Source organism: Coffea arabica, chromosome 11c (genome assembly GCF_036785885.1).
Source record: "Coffea arabica cultivar ET-39 chromosome 11c, Coffea Arabica ET-39 HiFi, whole genome shotgun sequence".
Taxonomy (NCBI): domain Eukaryota; kingdom Viridiplantae; phylum Streptophyta; class Magnoliopsida; order Gentianales; family Rubiaceae; genus Coffea; species Coffea arabica.
This window is the reverse complement of record NC_092330.1, coordinates 30,361,709-30,383,301: the sequence shown is the minus strand read 5'-3', so window position 1 is coordinate 30,383,301 and position 21,593 is coordinate 30,361,709. Positions and strand designations below refer to the sequence as shown.

Below are 21,593 nucleotides of genomic sequence, written 5' to 3'. Positions count from 1 at the left end.
TTAGAAATATCTACTCTGATACATAACTTCCAAAAAGGGCATATAAATGAGAAAAATGTACACTATATAGACATTCTCAAATCCAGCAAACATGGCATAATGCATTGACTAGGCATAAATCAAGAAGCTGTCTTCATTTTCCTCCCCTAGCCATGCCATGACAGTTTCAACAACCTCAAATGTTTCAACAATCTCAACCTTCTACAACACATGAAGGAGCACAATCTTCAAGAATCATCAATCTTCAATATTAATAATAGAATGCTCCATTGTCAAACCTGAAAAAAAAAATTCCAAAAATAAAAGCAACCAAGAAATATATTAGCACAAGTTGAAACTCAAATGAATAAGAAAATTTGCAATGCAATGATAACAATTGACAAGATATGAAAAGTATTACCCGATTCCATTTCTTCAAGTTCAGTTATACTTTCTTCCAAATCAATTGGTTGAATACCCTTGCGAAGCCAATCTTGTCCACAAATTATAGCCTCCACCATTCTTGGAGTTAAAGAGCTTCGAAAAGAATCCAACACACGCCCTCCCGTACTAAAAGCAGACTCGGAGGCAACAGTAGACACCGGAATAGCTAATACATCTCTAGCAATCGCAGCAAGAATTTGGAACCTATGAGCATTATCTCTCCACCAATCCAATATGTGAAAGTTTGGACTGTGAAAATCTTCCTTCATTTCCATCAAATAGATGTCCAATTCCGTTTTATTGTGAGTGCTATCCAATGTATCAGCCTTTTGAGAATACTTTGCATGCATGTAATCTGATGCCCCTTTAACTGTAATTGCATCAACATCCATTTTATCCATTTCCCTCAACTGATTTTGACTTATTACTTCCTTATGAGGTGATTTTTCAGCAGAATAAAAGTCAAATAGGGAATGTAACACTTTTTCCACCTTAACTTTTAACATTTCAGCATTCTTAGGATCATATGCCTCATCAATTGCCCATTGAACATAACTTAGTTTATGCCGGGGATCAAGAACAACAGCAATCAGAATCAATATGTTAATCCTTTCCACATTACCCCAATATTTATCATATTTTTTCTTCATATTCCCAGCCATAGTTGACAAACCAAAGTCATCACTTTCTTGAAATGAATTAAGAAGACCACTAATGCCAAAAATTTCATTCATATATACATTTCCTGTCACATAACGTGAGCCTGACATTTTCACAGTAGAATCATAAAAAATTTGAAGAAAAGGCAATAAATCTTTGGCATACTCCCAATCCATTTCAGTTGGCACACCCCTCACCTTAGAACTCCTACGAGTATCATTCTCACTTTGTGGAGTTAACTCTTCGACATATTTGCTATCCACAGTTTCTAGCAACTCAAATGCCTTTTGAAATTTTAGAGCAGCCTCTAACATTAAAAATGTGGAGTTCCACCTAGTTTCAACATCAAGGCATACAAGACTTTTACTTTCGATTCTTTCTTTTTCTATGCAAGATTTGAATCTTTGAGCTCTAGCAAGTGAAGACCTAACATATCTCACAGCTGATCGAATTCTAACAATAGAGTCTTCCAAGTCTTTCAATCCCTCCCTAACCGTCAAATTCAAAACATGGGCAGCACATCTCATATGCAAGTATTCTCCATTTAAGACAGTACCTTTCCAATTAATAAGCCTTCTTCTCAAATATTGCAAACAAGTGTCATTTGAGCTAGCATTGTCTACCGTAACAGTCAAAACTTTACTAATTTTCCAATCAAGCAAGCATTTTTCTACTGTCCGACCAATAACTTCACCCGCATGACTTGTAATAGGACAGAAATTTAAAATCTTTTTGTGCAATTTCCATTTATCATCAATAAAGTGAGCTGTCAAACACAAATAATTCAGATTTTGAATGGATGTCCAAGCATCAGTGGTGAGACAAATTCGTGAGGATAAAGTTTCAAAGTATGCCTTCAAACTTTTCTTCTCATCTGAAAAAAGCTTATGGCAGTCTCTAGTTAAAGTTCTACGTGATGGCATTTCAAACCGTGGCTGCATAAACTGACAAAAATCCAGAAATCCCTCCCTTTCCACAAATTTAAAAGGTAGTTCATCTATAATCACCATCCTAGCCAACATTCTCCTACATGATTCTTGATCAAACATATGGGTTGTTAATGCTTTTCCCCCTCCCTCTTTTGCTTTAAACTCCAGCGTCTTTTGCCTTTTATCCGTATTATTATACGGATATTTTTTACACCTATGAAGGTGATTACTCAAAGAAGTAGTACCATTTTTGCTTGCACAGGCAATCAATTGGTGACAATAGTTACAAGCAGCTTTCTTGTCTTTTGTTTCCGTACCTGTAACAACTGCATAATGCTCCCAAACCCAAGACCTACTGCTCTTGGTAGACACTTTTGTCTCGAATGTTAGAGGAGGTGGTACTTGACTTGTCTCAGTTTCAGAAGCTCCAACAACAATTTTTGGATCCATTGATGATGAATGATCAACATTTGGGCTTGCAGCTGTAGTAGCTGTATTATCCCCTGTACTTGACATCTGAAAAATTCAAAAAACAAATCAAATGAAAATCCCACTTCTCTACCATATGCGCAGCTAATACATAGCTCAGAAACTCCTATAAAACCATGTGCAGATTCATTTTAGAAAGAAAAGGGCAGTTGGAATAATCTTAAGAACAATAACAAAAAATTGCTCACAATCCTTAGTTGCTTGGCCTGCTAATTTAAATATTGAGTGCAAAGTGTAGCTAAACCCAAAGGGGGAAAAATGTCCAATGTATGAAAAGAAAAGGCAAACCAATAATCTCAAAAAAAAAAAAAAAAGAGTTTTACACTATTACAACTTCAGCAGGTATAGAGGTATTATCTTAGAATTTGCACATTGAATTGAATTATGTTAGACAAAAAAGCTAAAGTAATTATGCAGCTACATTGCACTGGAGGAAAATAATGAACGATGTAGAGTTTCCAGTGTTTGTTCATGTCTTAGTATCTATATGCAAGAATCAATAATATTCTTGAGAATTAGAATCAGTAAATTTTATGGTACATCATATCTCTTTAAACCTTAGTTGGATAACTGTGTAATTTACAACTTAAAGTTTTTGGTTTAATCTGAATTTTTGGTTTGAACTCGTCTTGTAGACATTAGAGCTGATTACGGTACATGGACACACTTGTGAAGCATTTAATTGAATATTTTTTCTTAATTAGAAACTCAGGACAAAGTGCAGTATGTTCTTATTTTTCAGAACCTTAGGCACAATTTCTCCCACCGTTCTTGAATTTCAAAACATAACCTAAGCCTTACGCATATGCGTGCAACAGTCCACCAAAAGTACAGAAAAAGCCATGTAAAGTAAAACTCTCTGCAAATGAACAACTAGCCTATGAGAGTTGGTCTAAGACCTCAAATGTCAAAGCCATGAGAGTATCTCCATGGAAAATTATGGCCAGAATTTGTTTCCGTACCTGTACCATTTATGCCGATTGCCGACCCCCATTTTGGTTTTTTTTCTTTTTTCTGTATGGGTCCAGCAATTCCTAATCTTAATTGTACAACCCAGTTTCGATTTGGACGAAAGATCAGAATTCATGTAGCCAATTCGACAAATGCATAGACGTACACAATACACATAGATGCAGAATAGTTTTGCAGAAAGAATTGAACTTAAAAGAAAATAGTTATTGAAAAACCTTGATAGCTAAACCACCCGCTCCGGCGTCGGCGGTGTCAGGCGACCTTTTGGCAGCGTCCCTTTACTCGAAGTCGAAGGTAGAAAAGGACGACAACGGAGAAACAGGGCTGAAGAGAAAGGGATTCGATTCAATCAGGCAGTTTGAGGAGTTTTAACGGTAGTTTTCGGCCCTAGGTTTGAGAGACAAGAGCATCGGCCATTGAAGAGTGAAGAGTGTCGACGGCTGAAGCAGAGGATGAAATCTGAAGGTTAGGAACCTAGGGTTAATAACTTAAAAAATTATAAAATTGCCCCTATATTTTTTAATATTTATATATTATACCCCCGGGTCGGGTACCCGCGGGTTTTGGCTTTTACGATCCGTACCCGTATCCGAATGTTCCGGATACCCGACCCTATCTGATCCGCTAAGAGAAATCGGATTGGATATCCTATTTTTCGGTGCGGATCGGGTCGGATCTCTCGGATTTTCGGGTCAGCGGGTATTTTTGCCCACCCCTACTTGTAACTAAGTTACACCTACTCTCGTGGTTATGAAATTAACTATGAGTTCATTTTTAAAAAAAAAAAACTACATGAAACAAGTCACTAAAATCACAAAAGTGCACCTCTACTCTCGTGAGTGTATTCCCTAAGTTTATCATAATGTATCTATAACCAATTCGGTCTATCAATCATACCAACATAGGATCAAAGTGGCATTTGTTACAATTTCGTAACTTGACCCATCAATGGTCACATATATTGATATAATTGAATGACATGAATCATGATGTAGATGTGTAGCATTAAAATTTCATGTAATGTGATCAAAACATGTCTATTTCCAACAAGTCTATCTTAAATTTTCACGAGATCAAATCATATCAAAATCAGGGTATAAATAAATCCAAACTTTATTTATTCATCAAATATCCTTAAATCATTAACAATCGAAAAATATCATATGAGCATTTAAAATAATAAACTCCCACTAAAATTGTATATCATTTAATAAAATGACAACCATACGAGCAGTATGCTCATGAAATATTTTGGATGACAATCCCTTAATAAGCGGATCCGCAACTATGGAGTCTATCTCGATATGCTCTATCGATGACTGTTCACTCTGTACTTATTCTTTAATAGTCAGGAATTTGATATTTATATGTTTAGATTTCGTCAAGCTCCTGCTATTATTGGAATATGGGACTGCTGATTTATTGTTACAAATATTTTGAGTGGTTTTTTAATACTATTCACTATACGTAATCCTATGACGAAGTTTCGCTGTCAAATTCCATGGTTGGACACATAATAAAAAGCTATAAATTCTGCAATCATAGTAAAAGATGTTATAAAGGACTGTTTAGCACTCTTTCAGGATATGACACCCCCAACCAACAAATAAATATAGCCTGACGCTGACTTCATAATATCTTGGCATCCAGCATAATCAGAATCAGTATACCCAATAATCTCTAACTCATTTGACTTTCAATACGTGAGCATGTAATATTTTATTTTTTGTAAATACCGTAAGACTTATTTAGTTGTTTTCCAATGATCTAATTTAGAATTGCTTAAATATCTACTCAACATTCCAATAATGTACGCAATATTCGGACGCGTATATACTTGAGCATACATTAGACTCCCTATTGCTGACACATAAGAAATCTTTTGCATCTCTTTTTCCTCAAAAGCATTCATAGGACACTGTTCAAGACTAAATTTATCTCCTTTAATCACAAGAGTGTCACCTGATTTACAATTTTGCATACCATATCTTTTAACAATCTTTTCGATATAGTCCTTTTGTCATAGTTCTAAAATATCCCGTGAGCGATCCCGATGTATCTATATGTCTAACACAAAAGATGCATCACCAAGATTTTTCAACTCAAAATTCTTAGTTAGAAATTTTTTAGTTTCATGCAATAGACCCATATCATTGCTGACAAGCAAAATGTCGTTAACGTACAATATCAGAAAAATATACTTGTTCCCACAGGATTTATGGTATATACAATCATCTACTAAATTCATTTCAAAATCAAATGAGATTATCACTTGATGAAACTTGAAATACCATTGTCAAGACGCTTGTTTGAACCCATAGTTGGATTTTTTAAATTTACAAATCATATTTTTTGGATCTCCTGATACAAAGTTTTCTGGTTGCACCTATAAATCGTTTCATCAATGTTACCATTGAGATAAGCTGTATTTACATCCATCCAATGTAACTCAAGATTGAAATGCTCCATTAATGTCATGATAATTCTAAAAGAGTCCTTTGAAGAGACTGGAGAGAAGGTTTCTTTATAGTCGATACCTTCTTTTTGTGTAAATCTCTTGCCGACAAAACAAGCTTTTGTATCTTTCCACATTGCCTTTCGAATCTCTTTTGATTTTAAATGTCCATTTATAACTAATGGATTTGCTCCTTTTGGCAATAGGACAAGATCTCAAACGTTATTGTCCTTCATGGATTTAATCTCCTCATTCATGATATCGATTCACTTTTGAGAATTTGAACTTTCAATGGCCTAACAGAAGTTGATTGATTATCTTCCATCAATCCAGAATCATCCTCATGTTCTTGGAGAAAAATAATGTAATCATCTCGCACTGCACTTCTCTTTTTTCTAGTGGATCTTCTTAATGGCACTAGTTTTTGGGGAAGAAGAGTTTGTTCTTCTATAACAGTTTATTTTTTGACATTATTTAAATTTATCATGTCATGATCAAATTCAAAAATAGGATCTTGAACAAGATCAATGACACCAGTGGGAGTATTAATGTATTCCTTTTTAAAGACAATATCCCTTACTGTATTTTCTTCCCCAAACTCGACATCCTCAAAGAATCGGACATTTCCTATCTTAAAAATTGATTTAGTCGTGGAATCATAAAACTTGTAACTCCTGAATCTTTCAAAGTATTTAATAAAATAACAACTAACTATTTTTGAATCCAATTTCTTTTCATTTGGCCTATACAACTGGACACCCCCAAACATGTAGATGCTGTAAACTGGACTTTTTCCCTGTCCAAAAATCATAAGGGGTTTTGATAGTTACTTTGTTTGGGATTCTGTTAAGGATATATGCTGCAGTCTTAATTGCTTCTCCCTAGAGTGACTCTGGTAAGGTAGAATGACATATCATACTTCTTATCATGTTTTTAAGCGTTCTATTTCGTCTTTCAGTTACACCATTCATAGTGGGTGAACCTGACGTACACGGGGTATACATATAACATTAAACTCATCTCAATCAAGTTTTACATTTATAAACTCCTAAATACCCCACACGTAATTTATCGCAAGTATACGAATCGTAAGCGAGTATAGAGTATTAAGGGTCGATCCCACAGGGAAGATTGCAATTACCGGCACTACAAAATTTCTCTATTATTTATATTATCAATGAATTATAAGAAATGAAACCTACTGAACTTATGCAAAATAACAATTGAAAATCTCCTTAGATTGTGGTATCCCTAACTACTCATGCAAGTGCTATATTTGAATCATTGAGTACTACTATTTAGGTTAATTATGGTGTAATTTCCTTATGCATATGAATCCTACTTTCGTAGTGAATCAATTATACTCATAACTAATCCATATCTATTCTCATGATTATGAAATCAGTTACAAGTTCATTTTTCAATGAAATTACATGAAATTAATCACTAAAACCACACAAGTGCATATATACTCTTGTGAGTGTACTCCCTATGTTTAGCATTCTTGAACCAGTGTTAAATTTTAATTTTTATTGCAAAAATAAAATCTTAGATAATCACAATTAACGGTACCAGATTAATCATGATTTAAAGAGCTAAAGTGTTAAATAACTTGCTCAAATAATAACATCAAATAACTAAATAATAAACACTAACAATCATAGAAAGTTCAACTAAATCTAAGGCATAAACTTTAAAGATATATAATAAACACAAAATCCAGAACTTGCATGTTAACCATACTTAATAATCTAATTCAAAAGATAAAGAGTTGAAGAAGAGGTAACCCATGTCACTTGAGCTACAACTCCTCCTTCTTCATTTCCATCTTCATCCTAATCTAGTCAATATACAAGAGTGGATGAACTATACTACTCTATACTAAACTAATCTAACACACAGAAAATGGAAGAGTTACATTTCTGCACTTCCAAGCTTCTCTCGTATGTCTCTCTTCAATCTTGCAATGGATTTGGCTATATAAAAATAAAAGGTAGTCAAGAAATGAGCCTTACACCTCCCTTTTACAGCTACAAAGTGCTTGTTACATGTCTGGTATTACATGTGACTTGTTGGAGGTAAAATTGAGTTTTTCACGTAAAAAACAGCCTTCTCTGACCACAATTCGGCCAGAAATCCAGCCATAAATTCGGTCAAATTTCGGCGGGATTGCTATAGTGACTTTTTGTGCAATTTCTGTTCAATTTCTAGCTCTGGTCTGATTTTGCGTCAAATTCAACTGAACGTTTCTTGATGATAGAAACTGATTTAACTCTTGACTAAAATATAAAACTTGTAGCCCTTTGAGTTAACTTTCCAATGCATGAAGAATCACCTCATTTGGATTTATGTAGCCTGAGAAATGACTGAAATACCATTGACTGCTCAATGCTCTATTTCAGCTTCGACCAATATAAATTGACTACTGTAATTCGGTTTTTTGATTTAGAAAACCTTCAAACTGGATTTTGATATATTCACCAAAGTTGTAGATCTATCTTTTATCTTCAATTTGGTTCAAAAATCATCTCAATCCGATTACTGTAACTGATATTATAGCTGAAATACTAAAATATGTCAAAACTGTCAAAATGCACAAAATTCAAGTAAAAAGTGATAAAAACCTCATTTAATCATTTAAAAGCATTTTTCACCAATTATAATCGAAATGATTTATTTTCTTCCAATAACATAACTAAAGTGACTAAAAATAATATAAAATATCATATAATTATTACGTAAATTAGTCACTTATCAAAACCCGGCATAGTATATTATGGACGATACCGTATTCCTTTAGGTATTTAGCAAATGGTCTTGGATGTTATTTACCTGAACTGTCATATCTACCATAATACTCACCACCACGGTTAGATCTGACGCTTTTAATTCTTTTGTTGAGTTGATTCTCAACTTCAGCCTTAAAATTTTTGAGCACGTTCAGTGACTGTGATTTTTTTGAAATGAGATATATGTAGCCATATCTTGAAAAATCGTCTATGAACGTTACAAAATATTATTGACCATTGCAAGCAGATATAGGAAATAGTCCGCAGATATCTGTATATATAAGTTCTAAGACGTTTGTGGATTTATTGGTTTCAAATCTCCTTTTATTGGTTTGTTTTCCCTTTATATAGTTAATACAATAATCAAAATCTGTGAAATTTAAGGAGTCCAGAATTTTATTTGACACAAATCTTTCTATTCTCCGTTTGGAGATATATCCAATCTCTTATGCCATAATGCAGCTGAATTCTCATTGATTAATTTTCTCTTTACTGCTCTAGTACTCAAATGCAGAGATTCATTAAATTAGATAATCGTATCAATTAAATATAGATTATTGTAGTGCATTAAAGAACCATAATCAACCAATTTTGAATCATGAAACAATTCAAATTTTTCATTTTTAAATGAACAAAAATAACCAAATTTATCCAAAGTAAAAATAGAGACGATACAACAAATGTCTTATTAAGATCCAAATAAAATCCGATCTTTAACAATAATCTAAAAACTTCAATTGTCTCAACTTAAACTGTTTTTCTATCGCACACGTAGATATATCTTTTATTATCATTAGGTTTTCAGCAATTCAAGCAACCCTGCATAGACACACTGATGTGAGTTATTGCACCAGAATCTAACCACCATATATATCTATGTACCGAAATTAAATTAATTTCAGAACAAATCAAATTAAGAAACATACCTTTCTTAACACGCCAAGCGTGATAATTGGTGTAATGCTTCTTTTTATACCCTTTAACTCTACAGAAGAAACAACTATTCTTTCCCTGATCATCTGATTTCTTTTGTTATTTTTTTTGTAGCACTGTACCTGCAGCTCTTTTTTCCATTTTTCTCTTAAATCTCTTACTTTTATTATTAGTGGTTGACACCGGATGGGCACTTTCTGTCTGATCTTACTACAACATTTCCTTTTTCTCTAAACAGTGTGTGATGAGTTCATTTAGAGACAAAATCTTCTTTTGACAGTTGTAACTCACCTTAAACTAACTAAACTGTGTAGGAAGAGGTATTAAAATCAAGTGCACTAGTAACTCTTCAGAGAGTGTCAATTTAAGTGCATTTAATTTTGAAATAAGATGAGACATTTCTATAATGTACTTTCTGATATTACTTTTACCACTAAATTTCATTGAAATTAGGCGTATCAAGAGCGCACTAATTTTAACCTTCTTGACAAATCCTTTTTCAATGTTGAAGGAACTCTTTAACGGTTACTATCGTTTCTGATATTATTCCTCTGAATGCTTCTGGAACGGCCTTTTTAATGATCATCAGACACAAGCGATTTAATCCCTCCCACCTCTCATTATTTCTCTTTTTATCAGAGGTACTCTGGTCTATAAGAGGCAGGGGAGAATCATCCTTTAACGCAAGGTCGAGATCTATTACTCCAAATCAAGAGATTTTATTTCTAGGACTTGAAATTTGTGTCATTCAACATAGAAATATTATTAATGTTGATAGTAATATTCGTAAGATCATTTGCAACTGAACAGAAAACATAAAATAATTAAAACAAGTTCACATAAACCAAAACAATAATAAATTTAAATAAAGGTAATCTCATTTCAAAATACCGATGTTTCATTAATATTCTGTTTTTGGACAAAAATATTAACTTTTAAGTGGTATCTTGGTGTAATAACAAATACTGATAATAATAACATGTCAAAAAATAAATTTTTCTTTGGGTCAATTTAAAAATCACATGTAAAATTCAAATAATTATCACGTATTTATTACCACAAATGCACATGTAATTTTATTAAATATTGACCTTCTTTTGGGCCGATCAATATTCATAAAATTACAGGTACCCAACTAATTATATTTTAAAATAAATTAATTTTCATAATAGAGGTCACTTTGGTGGCATATTATTTCAATTAATTTATTCCAAAATATATATATAATCATACCAATATTCAAATTTAAAATTATACAAATTAAACAAAATTTTGATTAAAGTCAACTTTGGTCAACTCTGGTCAAAACATGGTCAAACCTGGTCAATCCAGTCAAATCTGATCAAACCAGTCAATTGGATCAAGACTTATTGGACAAAAAGTCCATATCCATAATTTGATCCAAATTCATCACTTAAGTCCTAAATTTCCTTGAAGTCCATAAATCTTTTATAAAACTTTATATTTAATGGGCCTAATATATGAATTTTATGGGTTTAAATGTCTTATTAATTTTTTTAGGATTCACTTACATTAAAGATATCCTAATTTCCTTAACATAAAAATATATGTATATCTGATTATACTCCGAAACAAGACAAAAGGGAATATAAATTACGGTTGAATCAGAACAAGAAAATTTGATCCATGTTTCAAGACATAAATCACCATGTCAATAATTTACTTGAGAAACTCTCGGCCATTTAAGGTTGAGCACATGAAACAACTACTGGATTGCATCATGCTTTGTCAATTTAATCATTAATAGTGGGAAAAAGGACGAACCACTTCTCGAAACCAGAAATCAAGTAGCTTGTGGTCCCACGTAAATCATCACTTGATTCACCAATTAGTGAACATAGATTGAAAACCGTATCAAGACATATGAAATCAAAAGCATTGAGTTGTTTTGACCGAAGACAAAAGCATCATAGTTCTTACCACGAATTCCTTTTTTTCTTTCTTTTTTTTTTTATATGAATCAGAGGCCAAAGACAAAAAGCATCATGTTCTGAATTCATGTAGTGCGGCAGAAGTAACCAAAATCATACACATATATGATCAAAATAGTGAATCAACAAGACTTGAACACATAATAATCATATATTTAATAGCATCAGAGTTGCAGCTAGTAGCCATGAAAACAGAACCAATAGTAATAAAACTATGAATTACTAAAAAAAATTATTTCCTAATAATCAACCATATGGGCTCTAATACCACTTGTTAGGGTGGTTATCTAAATTTAACATTTGATGAAAACCATCACCTATTAAACTCAAAATCTATATGGCGATTATTAAGAAATAAATTAACAGTAAAATAGCGAAAGCGTACCTGAATTCATATCTACAAACTAATATTTGAACCTCCAAAGATATTGGGGTGGCCTTCCAGATTAACACATATTTGCTAATCCTTGAGAGAGCCCTTTAATTTCTCTCTGATATCTTTTCTGACGATGGGATATCAGGAAAGAACTATATATTGTGATACTAGAAAATACGACAAAAAATAATAATACGTGTGATCTGGGAACCATAACCCTATTTATAGGTAATATTCCTGTTATCTTTTAGAACCCTATTTCAGCCCATCATAGAAATAGGAGTTCTTAAATCTCTACACATTAAAGGTCGATACCCTATTAGATACATTAAACCAAACTATATTTGATCATTTTAATTGGATTGAATCTTAATTGACAGTTTGCAACACATAATTATTCACATATAAGTCCAATGTTGGATTAGGATCCAACATGGAATTTCTTACTACTCTTGCAAATGAAATTTTCAGTTAATTGAATATTATTATCTTGGCTAGTTAAGGAATAATTTTCTAATGTATGTGAAACCTACTCTCGTAGTGAATCAACTATACTTGTAATTAAGTTACACCTACTCTCGTGGTTATGAAATTAACTATAAGTTCATTTCTTTTACAAAATTACATGAAACAAGTCACTAAAATCACAGAGGTGCACCTCTATTCTTGTGAGTGTACTCCTTAAGTTTATCACTTCCTTGAACTAGTGTTAAATTTCAATTTTCATTACAAACTTAACACTTTAAAATTATCACAATTAATGGTTAGTTAATCATGATTAGATAAGCAAAAGTGATAAATAACTTACTCTAAATAATATCATCAAATAACCAGGTAAACGTCACTAATAAGATATAGAAAGTTTATCCATAACTCATGGCATAAACTTTAGCTAAATATGAAAAACAATATCCATAATTGTATTATAACTAAACATGAATTCAAATACAAAACAGAAAGTGATAGGAGAGAAATCACCCTTGCCACATGAGATCCAACTCTCCATTTTTGCTCTTCAAATCTTCATCCAAATCTAATTACAAATATAAGAAGGATGAACTATACTATATATATTATATTAATGAACTAAGAAAAACTAGTGAAAACTATATTTTTGTGGAGTTTCTCTAACTTTTTGAAGTTGTGAAATTGTTTTCCAAAGGCCTCTACTTATAGAGAATTTAAGAACCAAATGAGTTGTTTTTAGTTGGCATTTTTTACTCTTGAAACTCTCAAAAGTTGTTTCTCTAAGATTTCACACTTTTCTTGATCAGATACAGCTGAAATTACTTGCTGGAATTGTGTTGGAAAGTTGTGCGAATAGGGCACAAGTTGCAGAGCAAGTTGCAACTGAAAATGATGAATACATGACCTCCAAAACATGACCTGAGTTTGCATATTGTACCCACATATTGCTCTTTTGCAAGTTTGCTCATTCTAGGTAGATTTCATCATTGCTCTATTTTTGCACCAAAATCTCCTGATATTTTCTTGATGATGGAAGCTGACCCAACTCTTGTATAAAATGTGAAATTGTAACGCTTTGAGTTAGTTTTCCAATGCATCAAGAATCATCCAATTTGGTGCTCTTTAGACTGAGAAATAGCCTGTGGCGACCCCATTTCCCCCTGAGGCGAACCAAAGGGTTGGCGGGCCGTCTGCCCAACTCTCGCCAGGACTCACGCAAGCATTCTAACCCAAATCCCTTCGAAGAATATCCTAATCTATTACAAAACAATTTTCCCCGAATAAGATCTTCCTTAAATCCACATTAACTTCAGAGATAGCAATGATAAATTAACCAGTCGAGACTCTTAAACGTCCCACGTGCCACGTACCAAAGTATAAAGTCGTACCAAACCGAATAGATAAACACATAAATTCATAATACAAACTTACAAGCCAAGCAATCGAATTAGGGTTTACACATTTTCCAGCTTCAAGTGGCAATACAAAAGAAAAGTACATTATCCCAATTAACACATTATAGCCCACAGAATAAGTCATAGTATTCAAATACATTCCAAAAGGAAAACAAAAGTAAGCATCCAACTTTCAGTTTCCAGAACCTGTTAAGGAAAACAATAAACGTGGGGTGAGTTAATGCTCAGTGGTGCCCCAAAACATGCAATCACGTAATAACAAACAGCGGTTAATGACATAGCAAATTTAAACAATTAGGAAAGCGGATAACAGCACAAGGTAGGATACATGGGCTCTTAGGAGCCACTTTCCTCGCTTGATCACCATTTATCGTAGTTGACCCTCCATCAACTCTCACTACTTATAATCCATGTAGATCCACTCATTTTAATCCTAACCCGTCACCGTTCATACCCCTGTCCCGGGCCCGCTCGCCAACTAAGGACGCAGTATACTCGAGATATACTCGTAGATGATTGGTCGAGGGATTCACCCAACGACATTATTGTAGTTAGATTCACGCGTCGAGGGATTCACCCAACGACGTAACTACATTTAGATTTATGGTAGTTAGATTCACGCGTCGAGGGATTCACCCAACGACGTAACTACATTTAGATTAGATTTATGGTAGTTAGATTCATGCGTCGAGGGATTCACCCAACGACGTAACTACATTTAGATTTATGGATTCACGAGAAAATGATTTACGCAAGTCACCACTCGAACGGCTAGTGCGATAAAGTACACACTGCTCATTTCGATGGATCAAAAACTAGTTTTGCAAATTATCACGTATTGAGTCAAGAAAGCACTTTAACCAGGTAAACATAGAACAGGCAGGGACACTCACCAAGAGTGGAGTTCAGATATCAAGTTGGAAATCGAATTCCGCGTCCTCGCAATATCCTAAAAATCAAAATTTTGAAACTATAAGATTCTACTCAGTTTTTAAGCTTATAGACGTCGAGGTATATCTAATATACTACTAGTCTACTTTTCCTTAGAAGAATCAAGAGTCCTTTAGGTTAAAATTTGACAAAAGTAGAAGAAATGTTTATTATAGTTTTCCTTAAAATACTTTTCCTTATAAAAGGGTAACTAATATTATTTTCTTGAGATAAGTCGACAAACCTCTTAAAATCCACGTTAGGAAGTTATTTTGAACATTTCTTTAAAGCTATGGTTTTTGCTAAAATTATTACTAAAACTATTTTACCTAGAAAAATAAGGTTTCTTGCCGAGCAAGTTTCTATGCTTTTTAACTAAAATTATTAAAACTCGTATTTTGGCACTTTTCCTATAGTTAACTAGCCAAGGACAATTCTTAGAGAAAAGAAAAGGAGTAAAACAAGGCTAGAGTTTTAGAAACTAGGAAAATCATTTTTCCAAGGTAATAAGGCTAGTTTGAGCTAAAGGAAATTATCGGGTTGGAAAGTTTTAGGCAAAACACTAGATATTGAGTTTTTATAATTTAATACTAGCTGGAAAATATTTTTGATTAATTTGATCATAGTTACTCGAGTTCGCAAGGTAGAAACGACTTTCACAGCTCCGATTCCGTTTTGAAATCATATTATGGATCAAATATGGCAAAATCACATAGCAAATCACTAGGGATTCGTCAATCATTAGCCCTAGATTTCAACAAATGCATTTCTGATAAAAATAAAATGAATGACCAAGGCTTCATCTATCATTAGCACTTGGTTTCAGCAAGCTCAGCTTAAACAAATAAAAATAAAAGCAAGGCCTCCAAGAAATTCTAGCAATTAAATTTCATCACCCAGTAATACTTATAAAATCATTCAAATGGCCAAGGGTTTCATCAATCATTAGCCCTTGACAACACCAATTACTTCCAACCACAATTCAATTAAGAATTTAAACCACAAGTAAGCTAAAAGTTCGATCCAAACCCAATTTCAGTTTCACGAAGAAACAGGACATTCATACATTTCTTATAAAACTCCAAAACAACATATTCCAGGCATTTCCATCCATCATGTTTCAAGGAAAAAAAATTTAAAAGCCAAGCTAAGATTCCAACTCACCCTTCGGCTACCACAAAAGAAATTCCAGCATGTATAAACCAACATTTTCTGGTTCCATCTTCAATTTATCAAATATTTCATTGCTAAACAACTTACACAACTTAATACTTACAACTCCTCGGTATTTCTAAACCATTATATTCCAAGGAAAAAAAATAAAATAAATTTTCAGAAACCAATTAAACTTCTAAAACAAACTGAAATCTCTGGTTCCAACTTGCGGCTTCCAAAGTTTTCCAGCAACTAATATACTTTAGATTAAATTTTCCCTTGGTTTAAACATGGTGTTAGGTACTCAAATTCAGCATTTAACACTTAGCTAGCTAGTAAAAATTTCCACTTCAAAACTAGATTCATTCAGCAACTAAAATTATCCAGAAAAAAATCCAGAAATTTTGTCCATCAGCCACGGATGAACATGCATGAAGAGATGTTCTGTTTTCATTTTATTTTCTGGGTTAAAACATGCTTTTAAACTCTCAACTCCCTCATGCAATTACTTAGCTAGAAAATAAACATTTCCAGTTCAGAAATCGAGTTCAAACAACAACCATTAACATCAAAATTTTCTAAAATTTTCCTGCTTGACTCGGATGAACATGCTTGGCAGATTACACTTTGATTTCATTTTTTTTTCTGGTTTAAACTAACTAATTAGCCGCATGCAGAGCCTAATTAACTTGTGATTAACTATATAATTATGGTTGTAAGCTCAAACAATAAAATTGAACCAAATCAGGCTGCCATAAACAAGCTAAGCTCTCGGCAGCTCCAAAACATGCACATAACCGAACTTCTTTTCTTAAAACTCCCATCCGGCTGCCTATCATCCACATGCAAGTTCTTAGATAACTTAAACTTCTTGTTTTTGATTAGTTAAACACCTAATCAAACTCAGATTGTCGCAGGAAGTCAGAAATAAAACTACAATTTCAAGCCAGCTCCTCGGCAGAAATTTTTAACCAAAACAGAAATTTTTCTTTGCTTTAACCACATCATCCGAATGCACAAATCAACATGCAGGGTCTTAATCTTCAAGTTTTCACTCAGCTAATGACACTCAGGTGTTCAGATTGTCACGAAAAACAAAAATGGAGTTGCAATATCACTTCAGTTTCTCGGCAGCAACATTTTAACCGAACAGAAATTTTTCTAATGGTTTGATTTCAACATCCGTCTGCACAATCCTTACATGCAAGCTCAGATATAGCTTCCTCTACTAGAATTCAACCTAATTGGTCCGGAAATTACCTCAGATAACAGCTAATCTCGCACACGAAAATTCCAGAATTTTTCCTTCCTTGCTCTCGGTTTCAAGTGCAGTCGGTTGTCCTGGTTCCTGAGTTGCGGCTGGAGTGGTGTTGTGGTGAGGTTGAGCTCGGTTGAGTGGAGTTGGAATTGGCCACAGCTAGTAGAGAAAAGGTGCGATGGTTCCTGGTATTTTCCCTCAACTTACGGTCAGAACAGAAAGGAAGAAATGGCAGCTTGCGATCCCTCCTCCCTTGCTCTCGGATGCAGCTCACCAGGTAACCCTCTCTCTCGGATGCTCTTGGTCTAAGGTAGAAGAAGAGGTGAGGTGTGGTTGTGGAGAGGAAGAGTAGCAGCTGCGGTGAAATTGTGCAAAGGAAATGAGATGATGAAGAGGCAGTATCTCGGTATTAAGAAGGAAGGAAATGGTTTGCGGTTTGCTTGTGTAGAGAAGGAATTGGAATTGTGGTTTTAGACGTGAAATAGAGAGAACGGTATTGTGGTGCCGTGGTTTAAGGAGCAGAGGTTTCGTGTAAGAATCGATTGCGTATAGAATTGGCGATAGTTGCAGTGATTAAACTTGCGGTCAGAGGTTTCGTTTGGTTTGCATGAAATTGTAAGGGCATTTTAGTCTTTTCACTTTGCTCCCCAACCTCAACTTAATTTCTCAATTCTAACTTACTTCTAAAAATTATCCCCAAGCGTGATTTAAACGCCTAATTATACCCTAATATACCTAAACCATTTTTATCGAATAATTATCGATTAAACTTGAATATTAAGGTTCCTAGTAATTCTTATATTATTTAGCGATTAAATTAGTTCTTAGAATTTCCAATTATTATTTCTCAAGGAATAGAGTTAGTCTAACTCGAAATTTATCGATTTAATAATATAAAGTCAAGTGGAATAATAATTTAATCCAAGGGTGTCAATTTTCACATAAACCTATTTTTACGTACTTAATTGCGAACAAGTAAAAGTAATGCTGGAAATTATTAAAGAATAAAAGAAATGCAAATGAAATATACACTAGCTTATATATCCATTTTCAGGGTTCTCACATCCTCCCCTCCTTACAAGAATTTTGTCCTCAAAATTCACACTTTCTAAGGAAATAAATCAGGGTACTTTTTCTGCATTTCCTCTTCTAATTCCCAAGTTGCTTCCTCAAGTCCATGATTTCTCCATAAAATCTTCACCAGAGGAATTTTCTTATTTCTCAATTCCTTTACTTCTCTTTCCAAAATCTTGACTGGTCCTTCTTCATATGTTAATGCCTCATCCACTTCAATTCCTTCCAGGGGCAGCACATGACTTGGGTCGGAATAATATTTCTTAAGCATGGAAACGTGAAATACATCGTGAACCTTAGCCATGCTTGCGGGTAACTTCAACTGATATGCTACATTCCCAACTCGCTTCAAAATTTCGAAAGGTCCGATATACCTTGGCTTTAGCTTCTTACCTTTCTTAGGCACTACTCCGCCCTTCAAGGATTTAATTCTTAGGAAGACCTTGTCTCCTACTTCGAATTCCAAATCTTTCCTCCTTGTGTCGGCGTAGCTCTTTTGTCTACTCTGAGCGGTTTGAAGCCTTTCCCTAATAAGTTTCACTTTCTCCTGGGTTTCTTCTATCCAAGATATCGCTGTTGGATCTACAATCTTCTTTTCTCCTATTTCATCCCAATGTATCGGAGATCGACATCTTCTGCCATACAAAGCTTCATAAGGTTCCATTTGAATTGAGACTTGATAACTGTTGTTATATGCAAATTCTACTAGGGTCATATAATTACTCCATTTACCTCCAAAATCTAATATACACGACCTCAGCATATCTTCCAAAGTTTGAATTGTTCTTTCCGACTGCCCGTCGGTTTGGGGATGGTAAGCCGTACTAAATTTCAACTTGGTCCCCAAAGACTCCTGAAATTTCTGCCAAAAACGTGAGACAAACCTTGGGTCTCGATCAGACACGATACTTACAGGAATACCATGTAATCTTAGGATCTCTTCTGTGTATAACTTGACCAGTTTTTCCAAAGAAAAGTTCATGCTTACGGGTAGGAAATGTGCAGATTTAGTGAGTCGGTCAACTATTACCCAAATTGCATCGAATTCTTTTTTACTTCTAGGCAATCCCGTTACAAAATCCATTGTGATATGTTCCCATTTCCATTCAGCGATTTTTAGCGGTTGCAACAATCCAGAGGGCTTCTGATGCTCAGCTTTTACTTGTTGACAGATCAAACATCTCTAAACAAACTCTGCTACGTCCTTTTTCAAACCTTCCCACCAGTATAGTCCCTTCACATCATGATACATCTTGGTCACACCTGGATGTATGGTATATTTCGATCGATGTGATTTTTCCAAAATTTTTTTTCTTATCTCCTCATCTGCCGAAATCACAATTCGATCTTGGAACCTCAATACACCTTCAGACCCTAATTTAAAATCTAGGGTTTCCCCTTTTTGCACTTTCTCCAAATTCTTCTGAATCATAGGGTCCGTTTTCTGGGCCTCCTTAATACGCTCTAGTAATGGCGATTTTAACGATAAATTCCCAAATAAGATCTTCAGTTTCTCCAAGCGAGGGTTCCAACCACTTATTTCCTCTAACATATCCCACTCCTTAACCATTAACCCTGCTACTTGGGACTTTCTATTTAGAGCGTCAGCTACCACATTAGCTTTTCCTGGGTGGTAGTTAATTGAACAGTCATAATCTTCCAGAAATTCTACCCATCGCCTTTGTCTCAAATTTAATTCCTTCTGGGAGAACAAATACTTAAGACTCTTATGGTCCGTATAAACCTCAAAAGTCACGCCATACAAGTAGTGTTTCCATTTCTTTAAGGCGAAAATCACTGCTGCTAACTCTAGGTCATGAGTTGGGTAGTTTTGTTCACGAGGCTTCAGTCTCCTGGAAGCGTAGGCAATCACTTTACCATTTTGCATTAAAACACATCCTAGACCTTCTCCAGAAGCATCGGAGTACACGGCATAACCTTCACCTCCATCAGGTAACACCAAAACAGGAGCGGATGTTAAACGCTTCTTTAATTCCTGAAAACTTGACTCGCACTTCGGAGTCCAAATGAACCTATTCCCCTTCTTGGTTAGCTCGGTCATGGGTCCAGCAATCTTCGAGAAATCCTTAATAAATCGCCTATAATACCCTGCTAATCCCAAGAAACTTCTAGCTTCAGTTGGCCTTTCTGGCTGCTTCCAATTCATAACGGCTTCAACTTTTGCCGGATCCACGGCAATTCCCTCCTTAGAAACTTTATGTCCTAGAAAAGATATTTCATCTAGCCAAAACTCACACTTGCTAAATTTGGCATACAACCTATGCTCTCTTAGTATTTGCAAGACTATCTCCAAGTGCCTAACATGTTCCTCTCGCGTCTTAGAGTATATCAGGATATCATCGATGAAAACCACTACAAACTGATTCAGATATTTCTTAAAGACTCTCTGCATTAAATTCATGAATGCCGCTGGTGCATTAGTTAAACCAAAAGGCATGACTGCGAACTCAAAATGTCCATATCTCGTACTAAAAGCAGTTTTGGGTATATCCTCCTTCTTAATCTTTAACTGATAATACCCTTGCCTCAAATCCACCTTAGAGAAAACTACTGACCCTTGCAGTTGGTCAAACAAACTATCTATCAACGGTAGAGGGTATTTATTCTTAATTGTAATCTCATTTAACCATCGGTAATCGATACATAACCTCAAGCTTCCGTCATTTTTCTTAACAAATAGAACGGTTGCTCCCCACGGTGAATCACTCTCCTTCACAAAACCTTTCTCCAAGAGGTCTTGCAGTTGAATTTTCAACTCCTTTAGTTCGGCAGGAGCCATTCGGTACGGAGTTTTAGAAATTGGAGCCGTTCCAGGCACCAAGTCAATCCTAAATTGCACTTCTCTTTCCGGCGGTAGAGTCTTTAGTTCCTCAGGAAAAACATCCGGAAATTCCCGTACCACTGGTACATCTTCTAACTTCACTTGATCACTGAGAGCATTAATCAAGAAGGCTAAGAAACCTTGAGCTCCTTTTGACAACATTTTCCTTGCCCGTATCCCTGAAATCATAGCAGATGATGCTAACCTACCCTTAACATCTAACCTCAGAGTTGCTTCTCCAGGTATACAGAATTTCACCACTTTCGCTCGGCAATCAAGCTTAGCATGATACTGGCCTAGGAAATCCATTCCTATGATAACATCGTACCCTTTCATGTCCAGACTGATTAGATCCACTAGCATTTTACGCTCTCCAATCCAGAATTCACAATTCTTAAAGGCTAGGCTAGCGATTATCTTCTTATTATCCATTGGTGTCCTAACTTCAAGATCAAAGGGTAATTTAACAGGTT

General features: G+C 34.7%; 1 protein-coding gene across 1 annotated transcript; it reads right to left on the bottom strand.

The window, feature by feature from the left end:
- Positions 1–237: 237 nt before the first annotated feature.
- Positions 238–18,582, bottom strand: LOC113716010 (zinc finger BED domain-containing protein RICESLEEPER 2-like). Its single transcript, XM_027240313.1, has 3 exons — positions 18,439–18,582; positions 401–2,528; positions 238–278 (listed from the first exon to the last, which is right to left on the bottom strand). Exons 1-3 carry the CDS (start codon positions 18,580–18,582, stop codon positions 238–240), a joined length of 2,313 nt encoding a protein of 770 aa, XP_027096114.1.
- Positions 18,583–21,593: the final 3,011 nt, after the last annotated feature.